This window comes from Corvus cornix, chromosome 8, assembly GCF_000738735.6.
Source record: "Corvus cornix cornix isolate S_Up_H32 chromosome 8, ASM73873v5, whole genome shotgun sequence".
Classification (NCBI taxonomy): domain Eukaryota; kingdom Metazoa; phylum Chordata; class Aves; order Passeriformes; family Corvidae; genus Corvus; species Corvus cornix.
The window spans coordinates 31,176,584-31,204,568 of NC_046338.1; the positions used below are offsets into that span (position 1 = coordinate 31,176,584).

Sequence of the window (27,985 nt, forward strand, 5' to 3'; positions counted from 1 at the left end):
AGAGCTGGGCAAAATAATTCATCACAAAAGTAAACCTTTGTGTGTGCTGCGGTGGTGGAATATCAAGTGGAACCAATCTGTTGAAATGAGAAATATTTGCTTTTTGTATTTCTAAAACATTTCAGTTGTCAGTGGATTTCAGTTTCATTTATTAAGTATTATGCAAACCCCAGTGTATTTCAGCCTGGGGGTTGAATCCAGCAGCTCTTTGGGGCTTTGTTTTTAATTTTGCCTCAGTTGAAAAAGCTGCAAATATTTGCCCCAAACAACTGGGAAAAATGTTGTTTAGTTTTTTTTCCAGGAAAAGAAAATATTCACTTTGTTTGCACAGCTACCGCCCTGACCTAGATAAAACTTTGTCCAATACAATGATCTCTTCAGCTTAATGAAAATAGCTAAGAAAAAGGAATGGAATACAGTAAGACTCCAGCCTCACTTTGCTGGCTTCTTTCACAATCTCATCATTTATTTTTAAATAGAAGTCCTGTTTCAGAAGCAAGCAGATACTTTGTCTTTAAAAGGCCATGAAAACGTCTCCGTTTTGGAAGAGCTCAGGTGGGTGACGCTTTCAGCGAGGGCAAGCTGCCTTTGCAGACCTGGGCAGTGCACTGCAAACACAGCGTGCAAAACAGAGAGAGAGAACATCAGAATCCAGACTGCCACCAGAATATTGGCACAGCACGAGGAGTGCTCTGCTGGTTCTTACATCAACACCCACACTGAACCGTGCAGAGCAGGATAGTGTTTTCTCTCACCACAGTAGCATCCAGCAAGAGAGGAGAGGGAGAGGAGGAAGCAGCCTGTATCTTGTACCACACTGTGCCCTGGGCTCCAGCAGGCAGTTCTCACATTTAGCCCAGCGTTTATCAAAGTTAAAAGCCCTGTGGTCTCGTCTTCACGTCCCCAACCAACCAGAAAGTCTGTTCTTTGGCCAGAACACAGACAAATAACCCTCCCTCTTCCTTTGTTTTGTTCCCTCCTCCAAGTTAAGGGCCACTGATCTCCTGAGACGGGTCAAGGCACACGGCAGGGAGAAGGAGGAGACGGGCTGTGGTTTTAGGGTGCAGGGCTGCGCCTCCCCGAGCCATTGGTGGGGCAGATCAGCAAGGCACTGTTGGCAGGAGACCCATGCAACAGCAGGGTCCAGTTGCTGTAAGGAGCACAGGACAGATGTGCAGCTCCTAAAAAACACCATGGTGGTGTGGATTTGGTCTTGTTTGGATACAGAGCCCAGCTCTGCAAGGCTTCGGTCTGTGCTGCTCTGTGGAAATGAGCCATGATCAGCTACAGCTGCTCCGTCTGCACAGGCACACGGGGCTGGCACTGGGGCTGCCTGTTGGCTTATAATAAATGCTGTAACCTGCACCTGCTCTCCAGGTGTTCCTGAGTTGGCTGCTCTGCCCCACAGCACCTGCAGAAACAGTGTGCGGGGGGGGGGGAACCACAGTGTTTCCAGGACTTTGATTTCTCTTCCTAGGATGCAGAGAAGGAGGCACGGTAAGAAGCTAACCTTTGTCAAGGATTTTTAGTGTTAATGGCAGAGATTTTGTCTTCACCAGCTAACCCAGCTCCGCTCCTACTTGCTTTGGCAGATGCCAGAGCTCCATGAGCCCGGCAGGGAGGCAAATGTACCCTTGGAGGGCAAGGACCTGGTGTGCCACCCTACATGGTTTGAAATATCAGCATTAACATCTACATTCATCAATAGAAATCACCTGGGGAGGGGCTGGCAGGCAGCTTCCAGCCCTGCACACAGATCAGGGATCCAGGGGAAGAACAATCTGTCGTGTGGGACCAAAGCATCGGCCCGAGGAGAGAGTCACAGCCTTTGTGTACCAAAGGGACCGAACGGACGTTTTTTAGAAAGATGTAGCATTAAGTTACATTGTATTATTAATTTTTTTTCCTGTGTAATCCCTTGAGGCTTCACACTATCAGGATGACAGCAACTGTTTCGTTGCTCTCTGGTTCTGGAGCTTGTTCTCTGGCACACGGGATCCTCTCATGGGATCCCCGCCATGAGCGTAGTGTTCAAGTGCTGACAACCTGGAATTTCTCATAATTGATGTTTAGGGGATCTCTGAATTGCAGGTTTGTTTCAGGATCTGGGCTTTGCCTGGGGTCAATCAGGCTGTGCAAGTGGGACTCTATCGGGGCTGACTGGTCAAACCCTTGACTGGCAAACCACTTTTCTTTTTGAAGCATGCCTTCAAAATGTTGGGCTTTAAGGAATTTGACCTTTCTGTGTTCTAGCAGCTCCCTGGATAAAGTATATTGTGAGGCTGATGTACGCAACTTAAGCAAGCTGAGGGGCAGGAAGAGATGAAAGAGCTGCTGAATCACAGTCTCTTTCTGTCATAATGATTGTGTACATTATTTGTCTGTATCTCGATAGAAATGCTACCTGCAAGGTCCTGTTTTCCCTCCTGCCTCCCTACACCTCGATGTTCTCCTGTGCAAGCAGCAGTCTAAAATACCCCCTCTTCCCCTCTGCCAGAAGGAAGCGTGAGTGTCGCCTCCAGGACTCAGCTGCCCAAAGGGCCTGGATCAACTTGTGCCTGTCAAACTCTTCCCAGCAATCTACAAGAAACAAACTGAAGAGAATTAACACCGGTTGTGCCTCTGCCGGTACCAGAGCCAGCCAGGACCATCATCCCAACCCTCCTCGGGGCTCCGGCCACCTTTGTCCCTAGGCTTTGGCAGAGCAGCCCCCTTCCTCGATGGTCTGCACTGGGTGGATGGGTAGGACCAGGTGGGAGATGCGGCTCCACAGCCCGCTCAGCTTGTCAGAGTCCATGTGGTCGTGGGAGCTGGGGGTCCCGGTGCTGGTGAACTTGGCCCAGAGGAAGTCACGGACCCTCTCCTCCACCTGCCGGAGGCTGATTTGGCTCTCCAGCACGTCCTCCTCCAGCAGCACCGTCAGCAGCAGGGCCACGTCCTTGAAGGCGGCGCTCTCATGGTCGCAGTACTTGTAGAAGATGAGGGTGGCCCCCGCGGGCAGCAGCTCGAAGCGGTGAATGACCGCGGCCCGGCCTCCAGCCTGGAACGCCGAGCTCAGCTCCGAGTCCACCTCCAGCTTGGCGCGGTCGCTGTGCAGCCCGGCCTTGTCGCTGCCGTCGATGTGCACCGTGCTGCCGTGCAGCGCGGCCGAGTAGGAGTCGGCCACGCGGGCGCTGAGGCACCGCAGCGTCCACTCGCCCCTGCGGGCGGCCGCGAGGATGATGATGGCCGGCTGCGTGTGCTGGGACGCGTTCAGGTGCTTCTGCAGGAACTTGCGCCCACGAAGCCACAGGTGGGGGCTCTGGCCCGGAAACCTGTGCTGCAGCTGGTCGAACTGGGACAGGAACGCCTCCACCGCGGGGTTCTTGCGGGGCTGCTGGGAGCTGGAGGTCGGGCTGCCGAAGCAGAATATGCAGAAGCCGAGCACTGCGAGGCCCACGACGACGAGCCCTGTTCAACAGGGGAGAGACACGAGATGGGGAACGGGAGTCAGTCCCGAGTGACCTGCAGTGACACTCTGGAAGGTAGCTACAATGGCTCTTTTTCCCCTCTCAGACCTTCCCCCCTGCACCAGGGAAGTGGAGCAGGTTGGCCAGGAAAGGCAAAGGGGCCGCTGGCTCTGTGTTGTGAGACTCCCACTCCAATACACCAGGCAAGGGGGCTGCAGCTCCAGGGATGAGGGCAAGGCTACAGCTTTGTGCAAAACTTCCTAAGGGAATTGCAGCTGCCCACTAGCTTTCTTCTCTTTCCCCCTCCTCTGTTTTCTTTAGGGTTTGTGGCTGTTCACAGCACCACCTGTGGAGGTGTCTGACCCAGGTAAAGTGCTGCGTTCGCTGCCCTCCTCCACGCTATGAGCGAACAAAGGCCACTGTGCTTCTGCTCAGAAAACACAAGGCAGCAAGGTCCAGACACAATGGCTTGTGTCCCTCTCCATGGCAAAGCAGGGTCTCTTGGTAACAGGAGAAGTGTGCAATGCAGATCAGCATCACTGCCCCCGCTTAGAGCCCCATGACAGAGCAGGACTGGGGAGGGCTGTAATAATCAGCACAGTAGCTCCCCAGACCTCCCAGGACATCCCAGGGCACTCACAGCATGATTAACAAAATTTGCCAGCTTTTGAGGCTGAAGAGCTGGAGGGAAAGCTGCTACCATAGGCTCAAACTGAGCCTGTATTTAAGGGGATGCTTTTTTCTTTCAAACCCTCAGAAGAGGCTGTGAAAGGTCCCAAGAGAGAAGAGTAATTTAATTAAATGTGCTTCATTACTTGCTCCTGGAGGATCAGTGCCTTCTGGTCGATGAGTAACATGCAAGGGAAGCTTCTTTTCCTCACCTTTCCACAGGAGGGACTCTTTGGCCTTCTCCTGCTCTGTGTTTTGGGTGGTGACATTCTGCAGGCGAGACCGAGTCTCTGGATTTGGGGCTGTGTCCCCTGCAGTAAGAGAAAAGACATGTGCCACTCACTGCTGAGGGAACAGGTAAATGGAGCTGTAGTAAGAAAAGCAGGAGCTCCCAGCTGAGGGAAGAGTTAGAAGTGAATACTGCTTTGGGTTAATACTGCCCTGAGTCCTGGCTCTCTCCTTTTGGGCTGGGCAAGGAGAAAGCCAATGCAGAGTGCAGTGTGGCTTCATGCCTTTCAAAGCACGACAGGAGCCAAAGCAGAGAGAAAGAGAGAAGCCAGTTAATTTCTGATATCTTCTTTCCTACTTGACTCCAGAAAAGTGACAATGGCTTCTAGAGATCTCACCCAACTACTGTTCTAATGCCCATGGGAAGTGTAGGCCTGGGCACAGAGGAAGAGCAGCAGTGTGCAGCCACCAGCTCACCTTTTGGTCTTTTCCTTAACATGCCTTGAGACCTGCTCTCCTGTGTTTCTTGCTCTCTGGGTACCTCTGGCTCCCAGTCTGGGAGAGTGGCACTGGTGCTCTTCTCTGCCAAGAGGCCCCCAGGGACATCTTCCACCCCAGTCACATCCAAATGTGTCATTTCACTCTCAGAGCTCCGTGCCTTGCTTGCTGACAAAGCATCCTCCTCTGCTTTGTGGAGGCTTTCACACTGCCCAGTTGTCTCCTGGTGCTCCCATGTTTCCTGGTGGACAGGGCTGCCTCCTTTGCCATCCACATCACCATGGCCCAGCCCAGCTGTGGGGAATAAAGTTCACAGACCCCTTTTAGCCCAAGAACCAACAACTCTTTCTCCCGCTCTGCCTCCTCTAAGCCAAGGCCCAAGTTATCAGGCCCAAGGGTGGGGAGAGACTCACCTTCATCCAAGTCCTCTTTTTCCAGGGGTCTTTCTGAGACACCTTCTCTTGTCTTGTCAGATTCTTCCAGCAATACTTCAGTTTCCTGGGGAGCTTTCTCCTCTACTGTGGGACCAGCTAAACCCAACAGTGTTGTCTCTCCCCCATCAGCAGTTGATTCACACACTGAAGAGTCCTCCTCTGGTTTGCAGGATGTCTCAGGCCCCCTGCTTGTCACTTGGTGCCCAGGTGCTTCCTGGGTGGACTCCTGGTTCTCAGGGGTTTTCCAGGCAGGTTCCTGGTGCTCAGATGTTTCCCGGGTGGGCTCCTGGTGCTCAGGTGTTTCCCGAGTGGGTTCCTGGTGCTCAGGGGTTTGCTGGGTGGGCTCCTGGTGCTCAGATGTTTCCCGGGTGGGCTCCTGGTGCACAGGATGTTCTGCTGTGCTTCCCAGCTCACCCTGGGCTGGTCCAGCTGTTGGGATCAGAGTTCACAAGCCCAGTGAGCCACACAGGAGTCAAGAATGCCCAGTGCTTTACCACCACCCACAGAACTCCCAGTTCTGGCACTGCAGAAACATTTACCCCCAGTGAGACAGGAGAGAGAACAGAGTGACCAGAAGTGAGAAAAACTCTTGGGTTGAGATCCAGACAGCTGAGTGAAGGGAAGGAGGGAATCAGTATGCCAAGGCAGTCGCTCACCACCTCTACAAGCAGACTGATGCCAGGCCAGTTTCCCAGCAGTGGCCACCTTGGAAGTCACCCTCTTCTCCCTTTCCTCCTATGCCCTAGTTTTTGTTGCTGAGCATGATGCTACACTGTATTCAATAACCCTTTTCCCACCTTTGGTCCCTGCCCAGTCTTCGGCCCACCCCAGGGTATTGGCTGGGCAGAGGCAGAAGGCCTTGATGCTGTGCCAGCACAGTTCAGCAATAGCCAAAACTGCTCTGTTTTCAACATTTTTTTCCCTAAACCCACAAATCCAAACCACAGCACTTACAGCTGCCATGCTAAAGCCAACTCAATCCCAGCTCATGTCCTAGGTGGGGTGGGCAGGCAATTCCTTTGTCAGGTGGTAGGATATGTTACCACACCTTCCATAGATAGGGGGTTTTCACAGATAGCTATGGATTTGAAGAATTCCTAAGGCTGTTGTTGAGTACAGTCATGCCAATGCACTTCAAACATCTGTCTGAACGTAAATGATAATTCTGCTCATGCTCTGTCTGCTTCTGTCCTGGAGCTGCTCTCCCAAGGAGCCATGGCAACTATTTAATTAGAAACAAACACTGGAGCATGGTTCAGTAGAGAGATGCTGAGACTGAACAGCATTTGTGACATATTCTGACTCTTACAGAACCAAAGTGCAGCTCAAATTTCAGGCACTATTTGTGAAAAATTGCTTATGAATGATCAAGCATTACAGTGACATAAATGATTACGCTGTAATTAGAATAAACACTGACAAAAAGGGCAAGGCATTCCCTTCTAATTTGGAAACAGAGAAAAAGCTGCACTTGTCACTTGTCAGAACATTATTTTTACATTCTTTGCTGATTATTACAGTAACACTTCTGACTATCTAGGACAGACCTGAGCTGGTGATGGCATCACCGTATCACTGACACGCTCGTAGGTACGAGTCATAACAACGCTCCCACAGAAAGTAAGTACACGGTAGAAACCGAAGCATGAGGAACTTGGAGGTATCCTGCTGTTCCAGCTGGGCACAAACTACTCCTTGCCCTGCTTCTTCCAGAGTTTTTCCAACCCCAGGTGGTGGAAAACTGGCTTATTATTTAAGCATCTGCAGATGGGAAGCATCAGGATGTAGGGAAGAAAGCTCTTCCAGTTTGGATCTCTCTCTTCAACATTCCTTGTGCTGCCATCTCGGACACAGAGTCTAAACCTCCTGCAGATAGGAATCTAAAACTGAAAGTAACTTGTTCATCTTTCACCCTTTAAAAAATGACGGCAACTTGCTTTCCTTGGCCTGGAAAAGATGGGATTCTTTTACTGGTTTATTTTTCTTTTGCACAGGTTTCCCATGTCACTGCTGAAAACTTGTAGCAAAGGGATTTTCCTAGCAGATGGAGTAAGCGTAGGATTCACTTACCTCCAGGCAGATCCATGCTTGGATTCTCTTCCATTTTCCTTTTCCCCTGGAGCTCTGGCCTCTGCACGGTTTGGTTTCACTTTCTCCAGTGCTCACACGGGGCTGTATCTCCCTGCTGCTCGAGGGGCTGACCGAGTCCTACCCCCCTCACAGACACCATCCCGTCCTGGGCCGGGGCATTCCACGCAACGCCCAAACCCTGATAAGCAGAAACACGGGAGCAGTGATTCACGGCGGAGGAGGCTCCTCCTCCACGATTCCCAAGGTGAAAATGGGCGGATGTCATAACCATGAACCTTCAGCCCATGGGCTGTCAGCTATCTCGCTTCCCGTCAGTCCAGGGGCTAATGCAAGCCGCATTTATCTGGGGACATGCCAGGGGGGTGAGGCACTGCTTGCTCATCCCGACGGACTCCGCCGTGCTCCCGGACGGCAGGCCCGCAGTCCGGGGCTCGGCAGGCTGCCCCGTGTGCCTTTGGGCAGCTGGTACCTCACAGCCAGGCCGACACGGAGCGATGAGCCTGCTCCTCGCAGCCGCCGGCCTCCAGCGTGCGGGGCCGGCAGCGCTCCGGCAGAACCCGCCCGCGGGCTCGGCAGTGCCCGGGCGGCGAGCCCGGAGCCGCAGCCCGACTCCTGCACCCCTCCAGAGATAATTCCCCCCGGCTAAAGCACTTTGGGACAGGGCACAGCCGGAGCCGGGCTCGCTGGTGTAACCCGGGAGAGCCGATGGCTTTCCCAAGCACAGCTAAGGCGGCATGGAAAAACTCCCGAGAAACTTTCCCCGCCGGAGAGTGGCCCGTGCGGTTTTCGGCACCGAAACCTCCAGCCCAGGCTCCTCAGCAGCTGCTCGGCACAGGGGGACGGACACCTTGCCTCCCAGCACTGTCTCTCACACGCGATTTGGGGGTGTGCGGTGCAGTCGCTGCTCCGCCGCCCGGCTCTCGTCCCTCCCCTCCCTGTTCCCGATGCTGACGCTCCCGCAGCAGAAGGAAGTCAGGAGAACAAAGTGGAGTCGGACGCTTACCCAGGCAGGTTCCGAGCCGGTCAGGGCGCCGATCAGAAGCAAAGGGGTGGCAAGAGGAGGCCAGCGCTGGCCTTTCCCCTTGCCCTCCTTCCCAGAGGCCCTTCGGGGCCAGGACACCAGCACACACCCTGGAGCCTCCGCTGGAAGCGTGACGGTGAACTCTGCCCTTCCCTGGCTCCCGGCAGCCTGCTGGGAGCTGTAGTTTTCCTTCCCACAGTCGTTCTCGGATGCGGTCAGGAAACAATAACTCCTTTTTTTTTTTTGGCTGTATTTCTGCGACTCCGTGGTTGTGCGATTTCCTTCAGGCGCTTCCTGCATTCAGTAACAGTGTTGTGGATTGAAATAAGGAAACCACAGTGAGGGGGGAACTGGTTTGAGAGTTGATTTAGGAAAAGGGCTACAAGAAAAGCAACCCAAACATGTAGGTAGCAAAGCCCAGACTGTGGAAATGTCACACTGCCAGTGCAGGGAGGCTGGGGAGGATGTGAAATGGATGGTCTTCAGCATCAGCCTGGAGGGAAGGGGACGCAGAGCCCACCCAGTGTTCCCTGAAGTGGTCCAGAGACTGCAAGCCGGGGGAAAAGGTCTGAGAGCGTGTGTGTCAGCCCCTGGCCTCATTCAGGCAATGCTTTTCCAAAAAATTATGTTCTAACTTGTGGTGCCTGCACAGTGGCATGTACAGGCATGGGTGTGTTCCAACCCCTTCCCTATTCCCCCTGCGCAGGACACATTTCATGGAAAGCAGCAGCATGGAGCATGCCAGGGGGAAGGCAGCAGCACAGGGAGCTGCAGAACAGAGACAGCAAACCCCCTTGAACTCAGCTTGCTGCCTTTTCACCAGCATCCCCAGAGGAGCCCAGCAGCAAATGGCTGAGGCAAAACACAGGGAAAGGCAACTGAAACGGTGCTGGGAAGGAGCAGGCACTGAGTGGCTGAGACTCCTCAGTCTGTGAAGCAGAGGGCTGAAGGGGGACATTTGGCTAATGTTTGATTTGTTTCAGTTTGACTAAATCCCCCCCTTGCTAGTACCTGAGGCACCTGTAAAACAGGTAAGAGGTTGGGTTCAAATGGGCAGAAAAAAATACTCCTTTATGCTGTGTGGAGGAACCCTTACTGGCTCATGGAGCACAGAGGCAGCGTCAGAGGGGTCAATAAAATGTGTGTGCCACATTACCCAGGGCTGTCAGCATGGGCACAGGTATCAGTACTGATGCTGCTCGTGTCAGGAGGGTGATGAGAAGGCGAGGTGTGCTGGGCACAGCGCACGCAGCCGAGGCAGGGCTGCACCTTAGTTCTGACAGCGGTTTCCTTGTCATCCGCAGGGCCAGGGAGGGGACAGTGGCCATGGCAGACTCAGCACATTCTCTTATCGTGACCAACCTCTCACCAGGTGCAGCAGAGGCTGTAAAACCAGGAGAATGGAAAAGCAGGAAGGAAAAAGTTGGCATGGCTGATCCACAGAGGCCAAGGTCACCTTGAGGGCCCTGCTCCTGCCTGCCATCAATCTTGCACACTGACTTGAACTGCATCAGTAAGGAACAGCCAAGGAACAGCAGAGAGGAGCTGCAGGTGTCAAGGGCTTCGTGAGAATCCAAGTATTTTCTATCCCTCTGTCCCTAAAACCATCCAGTCCCTTCAACACAGCAGGTGTTTGGGGCTGAGGGCCCACCCTTTCCACAGAAGCACAAGTGTCACAAAACTGGTGGCAAGTGTGTGACAAAATCAGGGGGTCATTTCGGCTTCTCCAGGTTGAGAACCCGGTTCCCAAAAAGTCGTTTGTCAGGAAAATTACCTGGTTGGCCTAGGGCATGAAGTCATCACAAAACTGTTACAAAAAAGGATCTTGACATTGTTATGTTGATTTTTTTTTCCTGGTGTGGTATTTGTTACATCCTCTTTTAGTTCTTGCTTTAGAAAACAATGCTCAATGTGTGTGTTCTGCTTTTAGGACTGAAAAGACGGACAACATTTACTGCTGATATAGAAGAAGGTATGTTTAACTTAACTCACAAATATTCACTTGCTTTTGAGTGAAACTGCAGCATTTATGGTGTGTTAGTAAAGCATTTAAGATATTTTTTGTTTTGAAATCTTTGTATAGAGAAGACAGGCGCAGGAGTGGAGGCTGAAAGGCACTTCCCTCACCCAGCCTTCCTGTTGGATTGCACAGAACATGCACACGCCTACTCCATTTACAACCCTGAAAAATAACAAAATAACCTCACAAACATGAGCACAGGTGTTCCAGGGTATTGTAGATGAAGTTACTGCTCTTACAGTATCGTCTTCCTCATTCTTGACTTTTTTCAGTGTGTAGAAATCCTTCAGTACCCGTACAGATGAGGGGCTGACCTCAGCAAGAGCAGCTCTGCTCAGAAGGACCTGGGGGTCCTGGTGGATGACACGTTAACCATGAGCCGGCCATGTGCCCTGGCGGAGTTGGGAATCTGGGGTGCACGGGAAGAGTGTGACCAGCAGCTCAAGGGGACCGATCCTGCCCCTCTACTTGGCCCTAGTGAGGCCACATCCAGAGTGCTGTGTCCACTTTTGGGCTCCTCAGTACAAGAAAGACAAAGAACTGCTGGAGAGGGTCCAGCGGAGGCCACAAAGATGATTTGGGGTCTGGAGCATCTCTTTTATGAGGAGAGACTGTGGGAGCTGGGCCTGTTTGGTCTGGAGAACACTGAAAGGGGATCTCATCAGAGCATACAAATGTCTCGAAGGGGTGTCAAGGATGGTGCCAGACTCTTTTCAGTGACAGGATGAGGAGCAGTGGCCATAAACTAAAACACAGGAACCTCCACCTCAACATGAGGAAGAACTTCTTTACATTGAGGGTGGCAGAGCACTGAACAGCTGCCCAGGGACAGCCTGGAGTCTCCCTCTCTGAAGATATTCCAAGCCTACCTGGTTCCTCTGTCACCCGCTTCAGGTGACCCTGCCTTGGCAGGTGTGTTGGACTGGATGATCTCCAGAGCTCCCTTCCAACAGGAACAGTTCTGTGATTCTGTGAATTTGTGAAAGGGTCTGTATTTGCTTAGCAACTCATTTCCAAGGTGGTCTTGAGCTGCTCGCTGCCCTGGCACATAGGAGCACCCCTGAGTTCCTGGTTTTCCCAGCTTTGGGCAGCGCACAGACACTTTTCTGAACTCAGTGAGCAGTCCAGATGTGTGTGTGTTTGTGGAATAAGAAGGTGCTATTTCTTTGCTTAGAAACATCACAGAAACATAGAACAGCTCATGCTGGAAGGAAGCTCAAAAGATCATCTGCTCCAAACTTGCATGGGAGAGGGAGTCCAGAGGAGATCTTGTAGTCCCGTCGAATTGCATCTTGAAAACCTCCAGTCACAGGAACTCTACCACATGCCTGGGTAAAGATGCTTTATCAAGAATGCAATCAAATGCGTTTTAAAATCCCTGTTTACCAGTTATGCATGCGAACAAATGGGTAAGAAAAGTGAAATGCCTAGCGAGTTATTCTACATCTGATTAACCAAAATGATTCCTACACTAAGGAACAAAGTAGTGCAACGTTATCAGCGCCAGAGGATCTCACGTTCCTCAAAGTACCTCCGAGTTTCCTCTCTGCTATTCAGTCGCTATTTGCGCTTATTTTACGGGTTTTTCTGCCTCCGAGAAATGCAAAACTAGCGCTGTAGAAAATAACCAGGGGGGGAGCGAAGGCGCCGGGCCCGCGCTGCCCTCGAGGGCCGCCCCCGCGGGGCCCCGCCGGGCTGGGGGCCGCGGCCGTCCCGCATTTTTCTCACTGGGGGGGCAGCAGCCGCGGGGCCGCCGGACGGGCGTTCCCGGGCTGCTCCCGCCGGGCCCGATCCCGATCCCGATCCCGATCGCGAGCCGGGGCCCGGTCGGGGCCCGCGGGCGGCACCGGCGGGGCCATGGCGGAGCGGCCGTGGTACCACGTGACGCCGCGGCGGCCGCTCCGCGCGCGGGCGGAAGCGGCGGGCGCGGGTCCCGCCCCGCGGGAAGTGAGGCCCGCGGAGCCGCCCCCGCGGGACGCCGGCAGCGAGGGGCCCGGGCCGGCGGCGGTGGGCAGAAGGGGCAGGGGGCGAGGCAGGGGACGGGGCCGGGGACGGGGCCGGGGCAGGCGGCGCGGCGCGGCAGCGATGGTGGGCGGCGGTGACGACGAGGCGGCTCCGCCGGACGGCTCCGGGCTGAAGCGGCGGCGGAAGAGCCCCCGGCTGGCGGCGGCGGCGCGGCCGGACGAGCCCGGGACGAGGTGGACGGCGCGGCCCAGCGCGGCGCGCTGCGGGGTGAGCGGCGCGGGCGGGCGCAGCGGCGCGCGGTGGATCCTGTGGTTGAGGGCGCGGCGGAGCGGCGCGAAGTGGGCGGGCGGGCGGGCGCCGTGGCGTTCCCTCGGGGGCGTCGGGACGGGGCCGCGCAGCTGGAAACGGCGGGGGTCCCGGTGGGGCTGGTGCTCCTGCGAGGCTCTCTGGCCGGGGCCCGGTGGGCTTGAGCTGAGCTGCCGGCTGTGCCCCTCACCCGTTTCTCGTTTTCAGGGGACGAGCATCACTTTGGGACCCCGGACTCCCTGACGCGACCCCCTATAAAGGCGTACAGATCGCCAGGTAGGCTTCAGCTCCCGCAGGTCACAGTCCGCGCCGCTGGCCAAGGGGCTGAAATAACCCAAACTTGGGGAAATGGCATCTCTTGGGTTCTGGCTCCTTGGCAGGCGTTCTCGTGGCTCTGGCACGCAGGTGAGGAGATCCCGCGGTGGCTCTTACCCCATGCACGAGGGATGGAAGGAGAAGCAGTTCTCTAAAGGATCGGTGCATGCCGAGCACGCTGAAGCCCTTAGGGGGCTGCTTTTCCTAATGCATCACTTGGAGCAGTATTTTATCACAGCATCCGATTTTACTAGGACTGCTTGGTTTTAAAAGGCGGGATTTAAATAAGGCATCCTGAGCTGCAGAAATCAATCCCTCAGTGGCTGTGCTCCTTACAGGGAGCAGCATTGCTTATGAGGAAGTGCATAACTGGGGCTTGTCCTTCCTTTGAAACACCAGGCATGCTCCAGGACTTGCTCCTGGCCACTGGGCTGGACAAGCTGCTGTGTTAGTACTGTGTGGCACCTACTTGTTGCTTTAGTTGATGAAACCTGTGTCTTTCTCAAAACTGTAGAAACATCCCAGCGCTGTGTAACAGTCATGGGGCTTTAGCCTGTCCTTGCACCAGGAAACTGTGAATAACTTGTACTTCCTTCCCCTTTACTCTGTTTTGGAGCTGTACATTACCAGTGTGTTGCAGTGCTCAGGGATGAGTTGGGCTAGCCTGGGACTGTTCTCCATTCCCACCTGTGTTCTTGTCACCAAGAACTGTCTCCCCGTATTCTGCTCCAGAAGCAGAATTTCCAGGAGGCATGGAAAAAAATCTTATCTTGAGGAAGGAAGAGCAAGGTTATAAGTATTTCTTTAGGAAGATACAGAGGTTTGTCTGTGAAAAAAGCAGTGGCAAGCTCTTGCTCCCACAGGGTGGCTGACAGGGTATAATAGGCTTAGTGTTTTAAACGTGGCTGTGCTGCTTCAGGAGGTACTGCTGAGGGTTGGGTTTTTAATTAGATGGCTCTAAAAATGAAGCTGGTCTCCCCGCACCACCCTCCCCAGCTCTTAACAGCTGTATTGGATTATAGTCACAACAGGTGTAAAAGTGTGATAACAGACTCTAATTGTTTATATAGAAGCAGAGGAGTAGTTTCCCCCCTCACAGTCCCCCCCATCTGTAGATGTGCAGTATTGTGCTTTTCCTGCAGAGTTTAGGGGATGGCCTGTGAGGCAGGGGAATAAGCAGGGTGGGTTGTTATGGGGGCATAGTTGTCCTGCTTCCCTGAGAACAGAATGGAAGCAAAACCACACCTTGGGAAACTGGTTTCTGGCTTCTGCTAAGAGGTTTTAAATACAGGTTAGGCAACTTGTCTGGGGAGCTGAGAAGCTTTAAGAAGAATTTGGAAGAGTTTTAAGAGCCTAAGAACCAGTGCATTGAATCAGGCAGCTTCTAGGTCAATGAGCTGAAGATACATGGTAGCAATCTCCATGGAAATTGTCTTTTATAGACCTTTCCTTTCTTCAACTTCTAACTCTTTAGGTAGTGGTTGATGCCAAGAAGGGGAGAGGAGTTAAGAGTAGGGACTGCCTGAGTAGCCCTCTTTAGACTCATAGATCCTTTTGGTTTTCTGGTCACAATTACTGGGAGATTTCCCTTGTAAACCTTGGTACATAATGAAATATTATGGATATGTGGTTTGGCATTCCTGAAAATTAAGTAATTTGGTGAGTGTCCTTGTTCTGAGCTTTGTGGGAAATCAGTCACTAACAGTTTTTTAAGATGGATTTAAAACACAGGGGCCCATTCAGTGTGTGCAGATACTTCAGTGTTGCACCTGTGATTTACCACAGTTTAAAACTTAGAGCTTTTTTCCCGTCTTTTGTGGTTTGGGTGGGTTCAGTGGTTTTGTTTTTCTCCTTTGTACGTTTGACATACACTGGCGTGCTGGAACTGCCAGAACACGTTAGAAAAAGGCTGTTTTCTTTGTTGAAGTAAAATCCCTAAACACTAGGTGGCAAGCTGTGCATTGCCCTTGGCATATGGTAAAAGAGCTACAGAAACACATTAAACCCCAGGAGAACCCTGGGCTGTTTAAAGAGTAAAAGGGCCCAGAGTGAATGTTAGAAAAAAATTTACCAATTGTATTCTTCGCTTTGCTGTTTGCTTTGCTGATGCTTGATAGCTGTGCCATGATCTCTGTCCCCCAGCTGTTCTACAGCTTTTTATTCTATACCTGAGCTTTTTCTTATTGATGCCTTAGGTTTTAACTTTCATATTTTTAAATCCTGTACTGCCTAGTGTGTAACTCTGAAGTTTCTTGTAGCCTGTTGACTTCTGCTCTCTCATGCTAGGGAGACATAACAAAGCCTCTCCAGGCCTGCTCTCCAAGGACACTCAGACTGTCCTAGGCCCAAAAGTATAAACCAAAAACCTCTAAAGGGGGGGGCAAGCTTGGGGAAACTACATCATTAGCTGAAGCTTTAATTGGAGAATTAACCCTGATGTGCAAATGAACCAAACTTATAAAAGTGTGAAGAACTCCTGACCTGTTGTCCATCTTGGGTCCGTTTTGAGAGTAGCCTCTGGCTCCCCAGGGGGTACCTTTGAAGGCCTTTCGAATAAACACCTACCTTTATTCCCTTATTCTTGTCTAGTCTCTGTTTTTAGGTTGCCTCTCTAGGCATCACTATCAGCCCCTTGCTTCTGGGATTGTACTTTATCCTTTCCTGTGTTTGGCTTCCCAGCCCTGACCTTTGCTCTGTGACCTCTGATACTCTACAGGGCTTTGTTCTTTCTAGTTAGTTACATTAACTAAGCTGGGTTTCACAGCTGAACAACTCTGTAATTTGGCAAACCTGCTGAAAGATGTTGGTTTAGATTCTTCCCAGCTACCTGAAGGGTGAAATTAGGTTGTCGTTCTCTCTGTTAGGAGAGAACAAGACCCAACTAAAGGATGGCTTGGACTACTTTAAAAGGGGACTTATTTTCTGTATTTGCTTCTGTCTCTTTTCCCCTTTGCCCAATGCTGCATAAGACAGCACAATTGTTGTTTGTAAGTTGAGTGCCCAAAGCGGTGGGAAAAACTCTCTGTACTCCCATGGCATGTATTTGCTGGTTTGCACTGAATCCCCTTAGTGTAAGCAATTTCTCAGCTCCTAGTATTCATGTTTTTAAGCCAAGAACTCCTAAAAATTGATTTTTTTTAAAGAAGTGTGTGGTGGTGCAGACAGCTGTATTTCTAGTGAATTCAAATGTACCATAACCATTTCAAGTCTTAGTTGGCTTTTGTTGCATTTGGGAGTTCACAACTTGAAAGATCACTGATTTAGATCATGGCTGTTCTGAAACTACATCTTGGTCCTTCAGATTTATGATGTTGCCAATCCTCTCTTTGTTCTTTTTTTGCTCCTGACAGGTGGTACTACAATTCACTCTGAAGAGAATCCAGTAAAGGAAAATGCAAAGGCTTATGACAGTAACAAAACTGAGAAACCAAACAGTTGTACACCGTTAAAAGGTAACACCTTTTATCAGTACTTTTTCCATGGTGTAACAAATGATTGCTTAAATGTACTAAAATGACAACCATTCAGTTCTGTTAGAAAAGGGGAAGTTTTTGAGCTGAAATCTGAGTGGATGAAAAAGGGGGTTTTTTTTTTTTAAAAAAATTTTCAGTGTGTACTCCTGCCTGAGCCAAAGTAAAACTGATTGTAGTATGATGTTAATCTGCTTGGGTGTAAAACCTTAAGGTTCAAGAAAATGCAGATTCCAACTTTTTCAAAAACCACACGGGTGTTTATCAAGCAAAACAAAAAGAAGAGTAATATCATACCTGCCTCAAAAAACTGATGAGAGTGGATCTTTAATTGCCTCAGGCAAAGAAAACTAAAACTGTTCTTTTTCTAAAAAGGTGAGTTATCTCTGACTTTAGCAGGGGGAAGCTGACTACACCAAGTGATTTCAAAGTGCGGGAGCACTTTGCTTGTTGCTCAGAGATTTTCTCGATGTGTGTTACAGAAGCAATGAGGAGGTTCAGTGAGAAAAAAATGCGATCATTTTTAGCCACAGAAGGTAGTTATGTGTCTTTTCAAAATAAGACATTAGAAGAATGATTTATCATATTGGCAAAAGCAGGGTGAAGGGCCAAATTAAGCCCTTTCTAATAGATAACAGTAGCTTTCTCCAGCTCAGAGGGGTCCAAGAGGCTGTTTGTATGCTGTATGCTTGGTTTGTCAGCACAGCATATCTTCCTGCCCTAATAAGCTTTGAGGATTTCATAGAAAGACCTAAAAGCATGTATGGCTGGTCTGTCTTATTCTGACCTCTGATGTGGTAACTGAGTTCTTCATTTGTGCTTTGGTTTCAGAAATAAAGGCTGACTTCCTTGAGAAAAATCAAGGGTGCTACTCAACATCGACACCACTGAGTAAGTAAAACAAGAGAACCCAGTCTTTCTCTGTTGTTAGATGAAAAGGACAGAATTATTTTCCTTTCCTCTGCTTCTGGTTTTTCTTGTGCCCTGGGACACTGTCTGGGAAGATGGACAGACACTCAGGAGGCAGATTCAAATAGAAGCTGGAGAAGGCAGCACACTCCAGTCAGAGCCTTTCTGTGAGGTTATTCAACTTGCTGACCCCAGAAAATGCTCCACTTTCTCTTTTATTTTTCGTTTTGGAGTTGGCTCATGGGACAGTAAGTGCAGAGCATGGCGTAGAGGCATTGTGGGGGTGAGCTGAGGAAGGGAACAAAACCTTCACCTTTTGGTGGCAGTGAATGTTAGTTTGTACACAAACCTTCCCTTTTGTCCCTTCCCTGAGAAGTGGTGGCTTGCTATGATTGAATTAGTTGTTCTATACTCCTGCAAAGGAGCAGCATTTTCTTTGCTGGCAAAATCCAGTCTGCTCACCTTGTGACCAGCTCCCAGTGTTTCAGACTTTTGGTTGTTTTTGTGGGTTTGTTGGGCTTTTTTGGTTTTGCTTTTTTTTGTTTTTTCCCCCCCCCGTTGGAAGAGTACTTGAAAGAAGAAGAAGAAAAAAAAATACTCTGACTTCTTAGTAATGTCTGGGTGCTTGTTTCTGTCCTCAACAGGTATGGGTATAGATAAACAAAGTTTTGTAAATCAGATTTCAGTCTGAAGAACCTGCAGGGGTTGTTTGCATTTTTGTTTCGTTTTGTTTATTAAACCATGGTGCCTACAGGAAGAGAAGCTCATCTTGTGGTAGCTGTACATCTGTGAAATGCCTTTGAAAAATGGATCTGTGCTGGAACTTCTCTCTAGTCTGGTACTTTTACTTGTCTGTGCCACTCCAGGTGCTGCAGGAGTGATTAGTTGGGTGAAGAACTTCAGAAGATGGCTTAAAACACTGAAATCTTTAAGGTGTCTGCAGAAGTTATACTTTTTGAGTTAAGCAAGACATAATTTACTTGGCCTTTGTGCACGTTGTGTTGTAAATAAGGCATGATTCTTAGGCAGAGTAGGATCTGTTTTTAGGCTGTTTATTGAATTATTTTTTCCTTTAGTGTATGAGTTACAGCTATCACCTAAATATGAAACCTAATCTGTGCAAACAGAGCTGCATTGTGAAGTATTACAGAATCGAGGTGATTTTTGAGCTGTTAACACTTAGAAGATTGAGATAAGCTTAGCCAGTGACAAGCTCCATGGCTGTGCCCTTTTGGGGTGGGGGGTTGAAATTACAGAATAGGGCAGTTCATTAAGCCAGTTAAGCCCCAGCTTAAACCAGAGCTGCTTTTAGCACCTTCTGTGATTACATTCATACAGAAACAAGGTTATAGAGTTTATTTCAGTGTCTTTAAATAACTACTGCAGGGTATGTTTGTTCAATTTATTCTCAATAGTGCCATTGACAGTGCCCTGATTTGGTTATATATTATTAAAGAGCCTTCAGCTTTGAACCAGTTGCTGTAGTTCACAAGGAGCCAGAAACTCTCCTGTCTTTTTAATTAACTGGCTAAATGCAGCAAACATGCTGACCAAAAATTGCACAGTATATATTCATACTGGTCTCTTGGGAAAGTTGTTCATAACACTTTATGGATAACGCCTCTTGTACTTTGCTCTCTGAGCCCATTTGAATAAATAGACCAAAAGTATATTTTGAAGTTGAAAGCTTGCATTTTGCTTTAAAAGCATAATTCATCCCAAGAAACTGACTGCTGACGAAGCAGGCCTCCAACCCAAGCTACATGGAGAGGGAAAATAAGGCTATGCATTTAACATATTGCTTTGGTTTTGCTATTTATATCTTGCATTATGTTATTTTTCTAGTGTGTCCATTAATTAAGTTTCCATTTTTTATGTCTCTCAAATTCTTGAGCAAAATCAGGAAACTTAATCGGGACATGGGATCCTTGTGCAGAAAAGAACAGGTCATTAAATCTCTTCCATTCTGTCACCTTGTACTTGAAATTGAGTATTATTTGCATAATTCTTCAAGAGTTGAAAATCTTTGGGGGTGATTTGTGGTGGAGTGGGGACTTGCACATCCTATGCAAGATTGTCAGGATGGCTTGGGAACTGGCATTTGGCAAATAGCAGAGATGGAGAGTTGCTCTGACAGCCGAGTGAGACTTCTCGGGGTGGTGGTGGTGAATTTCCCTTGCTCAAGGTTAATCTGTGGAGCAGAAGGGGCGAGTGATGTGGAAAAGAACCGAAACCCCTGTACGTGACACAGCCCCACCTGGGATGAGGTGACAGCCTCACCTTTGCTCCGGCTTAGCAGGACTGTGTTTGCCTCAGCAAGGTGCTTTGTTACCCTTCCTGTAAGCTTTTTGTGGAATTTTGTATGTAAAAGCATAACTAAGAACAGCTTTTCGTTGAAAATGATGCAGTTTGGTGATTCCAACTCCGTGCTGGAAGATTGGTTGTAATTGTTGGCTTAGTGTTTTTCTCATGTTCCTTTCTTAATCTCTTAACAGGCGGAAGTAAATTTCAGAATCAGTCTAGTAAAGAGAAGCAGTCACAGCCTTTGGCCAAAAGTAAGACTTCTGCTTTCACTTCTGTTTCATGCTTCTGTAACATTTAACCATTTTCATGCCTTTCCAAGTATTACAGTTCTGGGGAGCTGGTGTTATGCTGAGGGTCCTTGCCAGAACAGATGATTTGCTTGCTAGGACATGTCATCAGCATGAAGGAGGGAAGGGTGTTGTATAATGAGTAACATTTTCACCTGAATATAAGGTCTTTCATCTGTAATGTTTACAAAATCAAAACGGAGGCAGGGCTAGTGGTGGTGGTGTTATTTAACCATTGTTGTGTTGCTGCCCTGATAAAAGTTAGGGTATAAAAAGGTAGCAAAAGGAATGCAGTTCATCCTGTTTCCAGGAAGATTGGTGTATTTTGTCACTCATTTTACTGGGAACAGAATCGAGCCTTTTGCTTGTAGTACGTGAAACAAGTGTTCATTTAACTGTTCAAATACGAAACCAAATCCGAATACCTGGTATTTGATGTGCAATGTTTGCTGTGTGTACTCTTTGTGAAGCTCACTGCTCCAAAGGCCACAACGTTTTCTGATAGTGTTGACCACCAGTGTTTGAGATGCAAATACTGCTGCAGGAACTATTTTTACCCTTACAGGAACAGGAAAGAGAAATAACAGAAAGCTTTCTGGCGCAGCCAGGTTTTCTATACGACATTTTCTGCAGAGCATAAATGTAGGAAAACCTATGACCTTTTTCAGAACCATTTTAAGCTCGTGGTTTGGATTTTATTAAATTGAATGGAATATTGATGAACTTTAAGAGCTCCTTTTTAAGAAGAAGGTCTAATTTAGTCAATCTGGGAACATGTAAAAATGTTCTTTTTTGTAAATGCTGTCACTTCACAAAATTGCTTAAGAAGTTCAAAACTGTGTTCGGGTTTGTTTTGTGGTTTGTTTGGGTTTTTTTAACTAGATTGTCTTTTCTGTGCTCTTCAACTACTGTACCACTGTTGAGAATGGGATGATTTCAGAGTTTCCTCTTATTTTCCTTTCACTTGTTGACTTCTGATGCCTTTTAAAACATTGTTTTCTTCTTGTTTGCTCCCTCTCTCCATAGATGATGGTGAATCGCAGAATGGATTTCACAAGATGTGGACTTGGTTCCTGGTTCTGTTAATTAGTGTCTCATTGCTTTATGTCCTGTGGAGTGGATTTTGGGGTGGAACCTCCTCAAGTAGAGATGCTGAAATTCTGCAAGAGTTTCGGGCCCGGATGAAGAAACTAAAAGATACTTACCAAAGTCAGGACCCCAATCTGTGGAGAAGAGCTCACGTGTTCCTTGAGAAACATCTGAACGCTTCCCATGTGCATCTGGAGCCGGCTATCTTGCTGCTGACAGCTGGCCGGGAAGCTGAGAAGGCCCTGAGGTGCCTGAGTAATGAGATTGCCGACGCTTTTGCCTCCTCCCAGAATGCCACTACGATCAGGATCAACGGGGTGGACAAGGCTGTACTGGACAGTGACCTCGTCAAGTTGGAGGTGGACATGGCGCTCAGCTCCGGCTTCAGAGAAGGCAAGAAGGTGGCAGTGGTGCATCGCTTCGAGTCACTGCCTGCAGGCTCCACCTTGATCTTTTACAAGTACTGTGACCATGAAAATGCAGCCTTTAAGGACGTGGCCCTTCTGCTGACAGTTCTCCTGGACGAGCAGTCGCTGAGGAAGAGCTTCACCTTTCAAGAAGTGGAGGAGAAAGTCCGGGATTTCCTCTGGGCAAAGTTCACTGGTTCAGATGTTCCTAGTTCTTATAATGGCATGGACACAGATAAGCTGAGTGGACTGTGGAGCCGGATATCTCATCTTGTGTTGCCTGTTTGGCCTGAAAAAGGCCTCCCTCTGGAGGGATGCACATAAAAGTTGCTAGAGAGCACTTGGGAAAGGAGGAGGATGCAAAATGTGTGTTGCAAGGCAGAACAGGGAGGAACTTAGTGTGGCTGCTGAGCTCAGGCAGCAGCAAACCTGTCCTTTCTGTGCAGAGACTTTCCACCAACTGGCAGGGTTGTTTCTGCCAAAGCAACTGGGACTTCTCTAAGTAAACTACAGAGTGTAACTTGCTGGTTGTTGGTAAATTGCATTCAGTGATGCATTCAGCCTTGGTGTCCTGGGGCTGGACGTTGCTGTGCATCACTGCAGAGTCGCTCATCTGCCTCTGAACCTGCCTTGATGCACTGTTGGCTTTGCTGTGAGGATCCTTCTCTGGTGGCGCATAGAGCTGGTAGCACATCTGACAAGGTAACAAGAATGTAAAAAACATCACCTTCATCTGCCAGAATTGCTTACTTTTCTTCTAAGATAGGAAATAAACTGAAAATGATGATTAAGTGATGTGAGTCTAAGCACAAGCTTTTTCCTGATCCATTAGGTCACAACATAGATGCAGCTATCTCTGGCCACTTGTAGAAGTGGCAAAATTGTTTCAAAGATCTGTGACTTGTAGAGAACCTTCCAGCAAGCGTTCCTTCCTTAAACAAGCCTGCCCCAAACAGGTCTGGAGAGAGAGGGAAGCTGAGGTACAAAGGTTGCTTAAAGGCAGTAGTGCTAGTGTCAGTTAAATAATCCCTCAGTACCTCTTTGCCTGGCTGCTTGCAGGAGTTCTCGACTCCTTTTCAAAGTTTTGCCAGTCTTAAAATTTGGATGGAAATGATAAAATGTCAGCCCTGTGTACATACTATCTCCTTTCCAAACAAAACTTTAGGAAGACATAGGTTATTTCTCATTTTACTAAGATAATTATTTTTGCATTGAGAGAATCTATTTATTTGTGGTACCTGATACCTTAAAAAAATAACTTTTCTTCTTGTACCTGTGTATAACCTGCTGCTTGCTGTATAAATTTCTAGCAAAGAACAGATTTGCAAAGCATGCTTTTAAAATGCTTTTTAGTCTCTCATGTCAAGAATTCCTCACACCAGATTAAAAACAAGTACCTGTTTCTATCGTTAAGTACTTTGTGTAAAAAAATAAAGAGAATAGCAGCACTTCCATTTCATTGCTGTTACTTCATCCTCTGAGCTATTGGTCCATGTACATTTGGTTTTATTGAGTATGAGGGGGAATGTGTGAAGATGCTCTCAAATTAATATGTTTTCTTGTAACAGCTGAGAGATTGGGCCCATCCTTCATTCACAAGCCCCCTGAGCTGTCCTGTTGCAAAAAAAAATCCTTTTCAACCAGGAAAACCTGTTGAGGAGCTGGAGCTTCTGGCTTCTTTGTGCAAGGCAAGGTTGGGGGTATGAAGTGGAATCAACCAAAATCCCCTGAAGCATATAAAAGAGCAGAGTTTGAGACACAGAGCTGTGGTCACTTAAACCAGAGGTGGATTTGTTCTAACTATTGAGAGCTGGCAATGGATAATGCTTCCTATTTTAATAGGCAGAAATAAAAACAGTAAGAAGACATGGAAGTGCTGTTGTTCTGGATGTTTAATAGCTCAGGAAGAAAAAGATGGCATTTACACTTTGAACATTTCACTGGACAAATGTTTTTTATTAAAAAAAAAACCTGTGACTTATTTTCAAATGTGTCCGCATAGCATATTTGTTTGTATATTATGTAAACTATTTTAGTAATGATTCAAAATAAATGTACTTGTTTGTTTTATAAAGCTGTTTTAAGACTTGCCATTGAATTTTAAGTGGTCAGAGGTTTTTTTCCCCCCATGTTTAAATTGCTCATTTCACCTTTGACCAACTACAGACACCTAAAATACAACCTTTGGCAAAATTTAGAACTTTAGAGAAAGTTGAGTGGAGTGGTAGACACTGTGATGCAGATGCATGTATTTCATAATGTGAGGGCTTTTGTCTAACAGGGAATGTTTCAGGAAATGGCTGTGAATTGTTTTTTACTTGGTGTTCTTGTATTAATTCCCCAGTTCTGATTTCAGCTGGAACTAATGATAAGATATGGTTCACTTGTTTCATTAGCCTGATACAAGAGTCAGCAGCTGACAAAAGGGATGACTTCATTCTTGTTCCACTCCTAGCTGCATGTTCTGTACCTTTGGTGTTGCAAACAAGTGCACTGTGAACTGACTGGAGGGACAGTCTTACTGAAAAGTAACTTAAAAATTATCAGAACTGGCCACCACAAAAAAAAAAAAAGACAAAGTTGTGACATAAAGACAGGAGCTTCCATACACATACAAATAAAACATCTTTAATACAGGCTTTTTTCTGTTTCTAAACCTTCTCTTCCTTACAGGTATTACAGAGCTATATTCCTGGTTTGAGAGAAAATAGGATGGTGTCTGGAAATAAAGACTTAATGTTGTGCTGGGAAAGGAAAATAACTTTTGTTGTTGTTGTGAAGTATGGGGAAAGCCTACAGAGGTGTATTTCCAAATATATTGTACTGCTTAGTCTGAAAAAAAATGAAAAACAAGACAGTATAGTCAGTTGCCCTTTCCATAGGAAAGGCTCAGGATTAGAAGACTCTTCTGCTCTTGAAGCAGCAGGTCCTTTTATAGCTGTTGTGGCTTTGTCCTTAAAAGGCTTTCATTAAATATCCACAGGTACTTAATGCAGATCTCATTAAGCAACTCCTACTCAGCCAGAGGTGAAGAGTAGTGTCTGTCTGTGTTCCTCACAGGCAGCTGATTACTATCCTCCTTGTATAATTATTTCATTGCCTGGGGCAAACGGAGCCATTTGATGTTTTCCAAACTGTAAAATAGTTTGGCTCCTTCTAGAGCAATCTCAGTTGTGAAGTTGAAGTGTCCCTGACTGTCAGCAGATCAGGAAATTAGTCTGTGATGGAAAAAATGTGAGTTTACAGAGCAAGGACACTAGATCTGCCTTGGGCTGAGAAGGGGCCTTTTCTTCTGTGGCCTTTAGCAAAAAAACTTTGGGTAGAATGTGATCTTTTGAGGGGCTGAACCAGCTACACCCCAAGTTGCAGACAAGAGTTCCAGCACTCTGGAAATGGTCAAAGTGCTCCTTGGGTTGGTGAGCAGACAGACCTGCAGCTGCTGAGAGCCCCTTGCAGATGGAAGGGGGAGCGTGGCCCCTCTTCTGCTGCTCCTGCTGTCACCTGTGGGCACCTGCAGGACGGAAATGCCTCATTGCCTTCAGCCGTGGATGTCGTGAAGGGGATCCAGAACAAAGCACTGCCCACCTGTTGTTACCTCGTCTCTCACGCCCTGCTCTGAGTCATGCTGTGCTGTGCTGAGTTTGGAACATGCTAAGCAGGTCTGGAAACAGGAATTAATTTTTTCCCCCATTTTTTCACATCAACAAAATCATACTTTCTGCAAATTTAAAAAAAAAAAACTAAAGCAAAACAACAAACGCGAAAAACCAAAAAAAGCCAACAAAAAGTTGTGGTTTTCATATCCTTGTTTTTGAAAATTGTATCTGTTTTGAATGAAAAGTCCAGCTCAAACTGAGTGCAAAAGGTAAGGTGAGAGCTCTGTGTTAAGGTAGGCATAAAAGTATTTGCTGTACAGAACACAGCTACATGCACAATCTGCAGTGCAATTGCCAGCATGCTGTATTTAGGAAAAAGAATCTGGTTTTGGAGGGCTGTAATGATACATGAACAACTTGCCAGATTCTGTGTTAGGACCCTGTGGTACAGCTGGAAAACTGTGGGAAGAAATCCGAAGTGATGCCTTTATTTTATAAGAGAAGAATTTTTCATGCATTGTTTCTGCTGTTGGATGAACTGCAAAGTTGTAGGAGGAGTACAGAGAAGAGAGGGGGGTGTCCTGGAGTCCTCACAGCTGTCCTGTGTCCTGTTTTATTGTCAGCTCCTGACAGTTGGATTTATAATTGTATGCCTGGAAAATCTCATTCCATGTCCAACAGGTGGAAGCACCCTTCCCCAAATTCCTCCATGGCTCTCGGGAGCCACGTCAATCAGGGAAAGGGGGGAGGGAATCTGGGGGCTCTTGGCTGCAGTAGCCAGCTGCCCCTTTCTAATTTTAGAAGGGGTGTGCAAGAACAGTGTGGAGTGGAAAACTTTCCAAACCTCTCTCTTAAAGCTGCAATAACCACGGTAGTGAAAGACGAGAATGTGGCTCGTAACTTTTAACTTACTGTGTGTCTCCAACCACCACCTCCAGTGCTGGGGCAGTGCTCGCTGCTGTTCCCTCGGCTGCTCTGCCCTTCAGGGAGCTCATCCAGCTGGAGTGTGCTCAGCTCCTCCTGTTCTCTCAGCTGTGGCTCTTTGCAGGTAAACGGCTTCTTTATTTCTAATCACTGAGAATTTCACAAGATAACTGCATTTTGCACAAGAAGGCCTTTCTCTTTTTCTTTCTCTTCTCGTGTAAGATGTTTGCCCATCAGAGCTTTCCACTCACTGTAAGGGAATCTTTGAAAGTGTAATCTAAAGTGTTACAATTAGGTTCCACTGGCAGACACAGAGAATAAATAGAAGCAAAACCAGAATACAAACACCGCCTTTTAATTTTATTTGACTGAATGAAACAAAATGATTTCCATGTTTGAGAAAATCCTAATGTGATGCCTAGTTTGCCTGGAGATGAGAAGGAGGAGCGTGAAACTAGACTAACTGCTTCCATGCAGAAAAGAGAAACTATGTTTAAAAGCATAATTAAAGAGGCAGTGCATTACGAAAGTGCTGAATAATTTAAATAGGCTGCCAGTCCAGCATTATTAAGCAGTAAATTTAAGCAAACACTATGTGATGATAGGGAATGTAACAATTTAATGTGCCCTAGTCTGCAATCGGGGCTCCCATACATTGCAGTAATATTGTTTTCACTGACTGATATTGCCATTATTATTATTATTATTACTTACACTCTGGTGCATTTGGGAGCAGCAAGTTGTTCTTTGAGGACTCAGGAGGGAATTTGGCACTACTTACCACTTTTTCCCATTGGAGCTGTGCTTGTCTTTCCATGTTCATGCATTTTTTTTCGCTCACCTGGCAAAACAATATAATTTCCAAAGGTTTAACCGCTGACATCTCGAGCTTGCCTCTTCTTTCAAAGGAGGTATGCTTATGCAGGTAAATGTACTCCGTAATTAGTTTGTGTATGTAAAAGACCCAAATTAAGGCTAAATGAGTATCCTGTAATTGTGACGTGATTGAGTTCTGCATTGCCTAAACCTCATCGCTGTAATCTCTCAGTGTTTAGGGTGTCTTCCTATGATGTTCCCACACTGGAATAACTTACATGCAAAACGCTGACCATTTACCAGAGGAGAGGCTATGTAAAAATAGTTTAATCCTTTTTGGTGGAGTTTAAAAAAAAAAAAAAAAAAAGGAAATAAGTAGCTCCAGTAGTTACCGTGATCCCTTGGTGTTTGGGGTAGATAACTCTCCACCCCACACTCCCCCAAGAAATTTGGCACCGAACAATCACACTAATGACTGAAAACCAGACTGGGGAAGTTGTAGACAGGCCCTGAAGGGAACATTCCCAAAATAACTGTAGGAAGAAATTCTTTTTTCCTATTCTAATAACTTTCCTTCTTCAGTGGAAATAATTTTGCCATAGCTGGATAATATCTTAGACCTATTTTTGAAACGTGGGTGGTTTTAATGCATCTTCGGGGTGGAATCTATGCCTTAGAAGTCAGTATACTAACAAATTCTTCCGTGTCTGTAATGAGTGTTAAAAGTGAAATGAAGCCCGTGGTACTTAGTCATGTCTCTGAAGTTCTGCAAATGTTGATTTAAATTTAAATTTGGCAGAGTGTAATTGGAGACGCTTTCATTTGCAAAAAAAAAAAAAAAAAAGGAATTATTTTTCTAAAGGTGACTTAGCTATGAACACAAATGACTAAAAAGCGGTGCCCTATTTTCGGCTGGAGCCGCTTCAGCAATGCCAACATCAGCGCTGCGTTTAATTAGCATTGCCAACTCCTGCGTTCGCACCAACACCCGGGGCTCTGCATAGAAAACGCAAGGGGACCTACCCGGCAGGTCAAGCCTGTTGAACTGCGAGGGGAAAAACAAAAGCTTCGAGGGAAATATTGGCGAACGAGGCTCCCCGAGGCTGAGGGAGGGCAGGGCGGCCGCGCCGCACACAACATGGCGCCCGGGGCCCGGCGGGACGGCGCCATGCTGGGAAGGTCGGCGG

The 27,985-nt window shown here is 47.7% G+C and overlaps 3 protein-coding genes and 1 long non-coding RNA gene across 5 annotated transcripts in view; 2 read left to right on the forward strand and 2 right to left on the reverse strand.

Annotated features, from left to right (window-relative positions):
* Positions 1-432: 432 nt before the first annotated feature.
* LOC104693577 (torsin-1A-interacting protein 2-like) lies at positions 433-8,542 on the reverse strand. Of its 2 annotated transcripts, none has more exons than XM_010406295.4 (6): positions 8,373-8,542; positions 7,349-7,547; positions 5,258-5,707; positions 4,824-5,138; positions 4,265-4,429; positions 433-3,450 (listed from the first exon to the last, which is right to left on the reverse strand). In XM_010406295.4, the coding sequence occupies exons 2-6, from the start codon at positions 7,380-7,382 to the stop codon at positions 2,690-2,692; spliced, it is 1,725 nt and encodes a 574-aa protein (XP_010404597.3). In that variant the 5' UTR covers positions 7,383-7,547; positions 8,373-8,542; the 3' UTR covers positions 433-2,689. The 2 variants fall into 2 exon arrangements, with proteins under 2 accessions (XP_010404597.3, XP_010404598.3); XM_010406296.4 differs by having other exon boundaries at positions 4,331-4,429; positions 8,373-8,541.
* A 3,953-nt stretch (positions 8,543-12,495) lies between these two features.
* On the forward strand, positions 12,496-24,035 carry LOC104693576 (torsin-1A-interacting protein 1). The gene is made up of 6 exons (XM_039556218.1): positions 12,496-12,642; positions 12,889-12,957; positions 16,347-16,448; positions 17,298-17,357; positions 19,871-19,930; positions 20,993-24,035. Exon 6 carries the CDS (start codon positions 21,025-21,027, stop codon positions 21,784-21,786), a length of 762 nt encoding a protein of 253 aa, XP_039412152.1. The 5' UTR covers positions 12,496-12,642; positions 12,889-12,957; positions 16,347-16,448; positions 17,298-17,357; positions 19,871-19,930; positions 20,993-21,024; the 3' UTR covers positions 21,787-24,035.
* Positions 23,354-27,950, reverse strand: LOC120410395. The gene is made up of 2 exons (XR_005602511.1): positions 27,822-27,950; positions 23,354-26,823 (listed from the first exon to the last, which is right to left on the reverse strand). It is a non-coding gene; the product is annotated as an uncharacterized LOC120410395 (long non-coding RNA).
* Positions 25,980-27,985, forward strand: part of CEP350 (centrosomal protein 350) — a 72,705-nt gene continuing 70,699 nt past the window's right edge. Inside the window, exon 1 of the mRNA XM_019290048.3 lies at positions 25,980-26,106. The gene's annotated coding sequence lies outside the window, so the exon portion shown is untranslated. The remainder of the gene's footprint in view (positions 26,107-27,985) is intronic.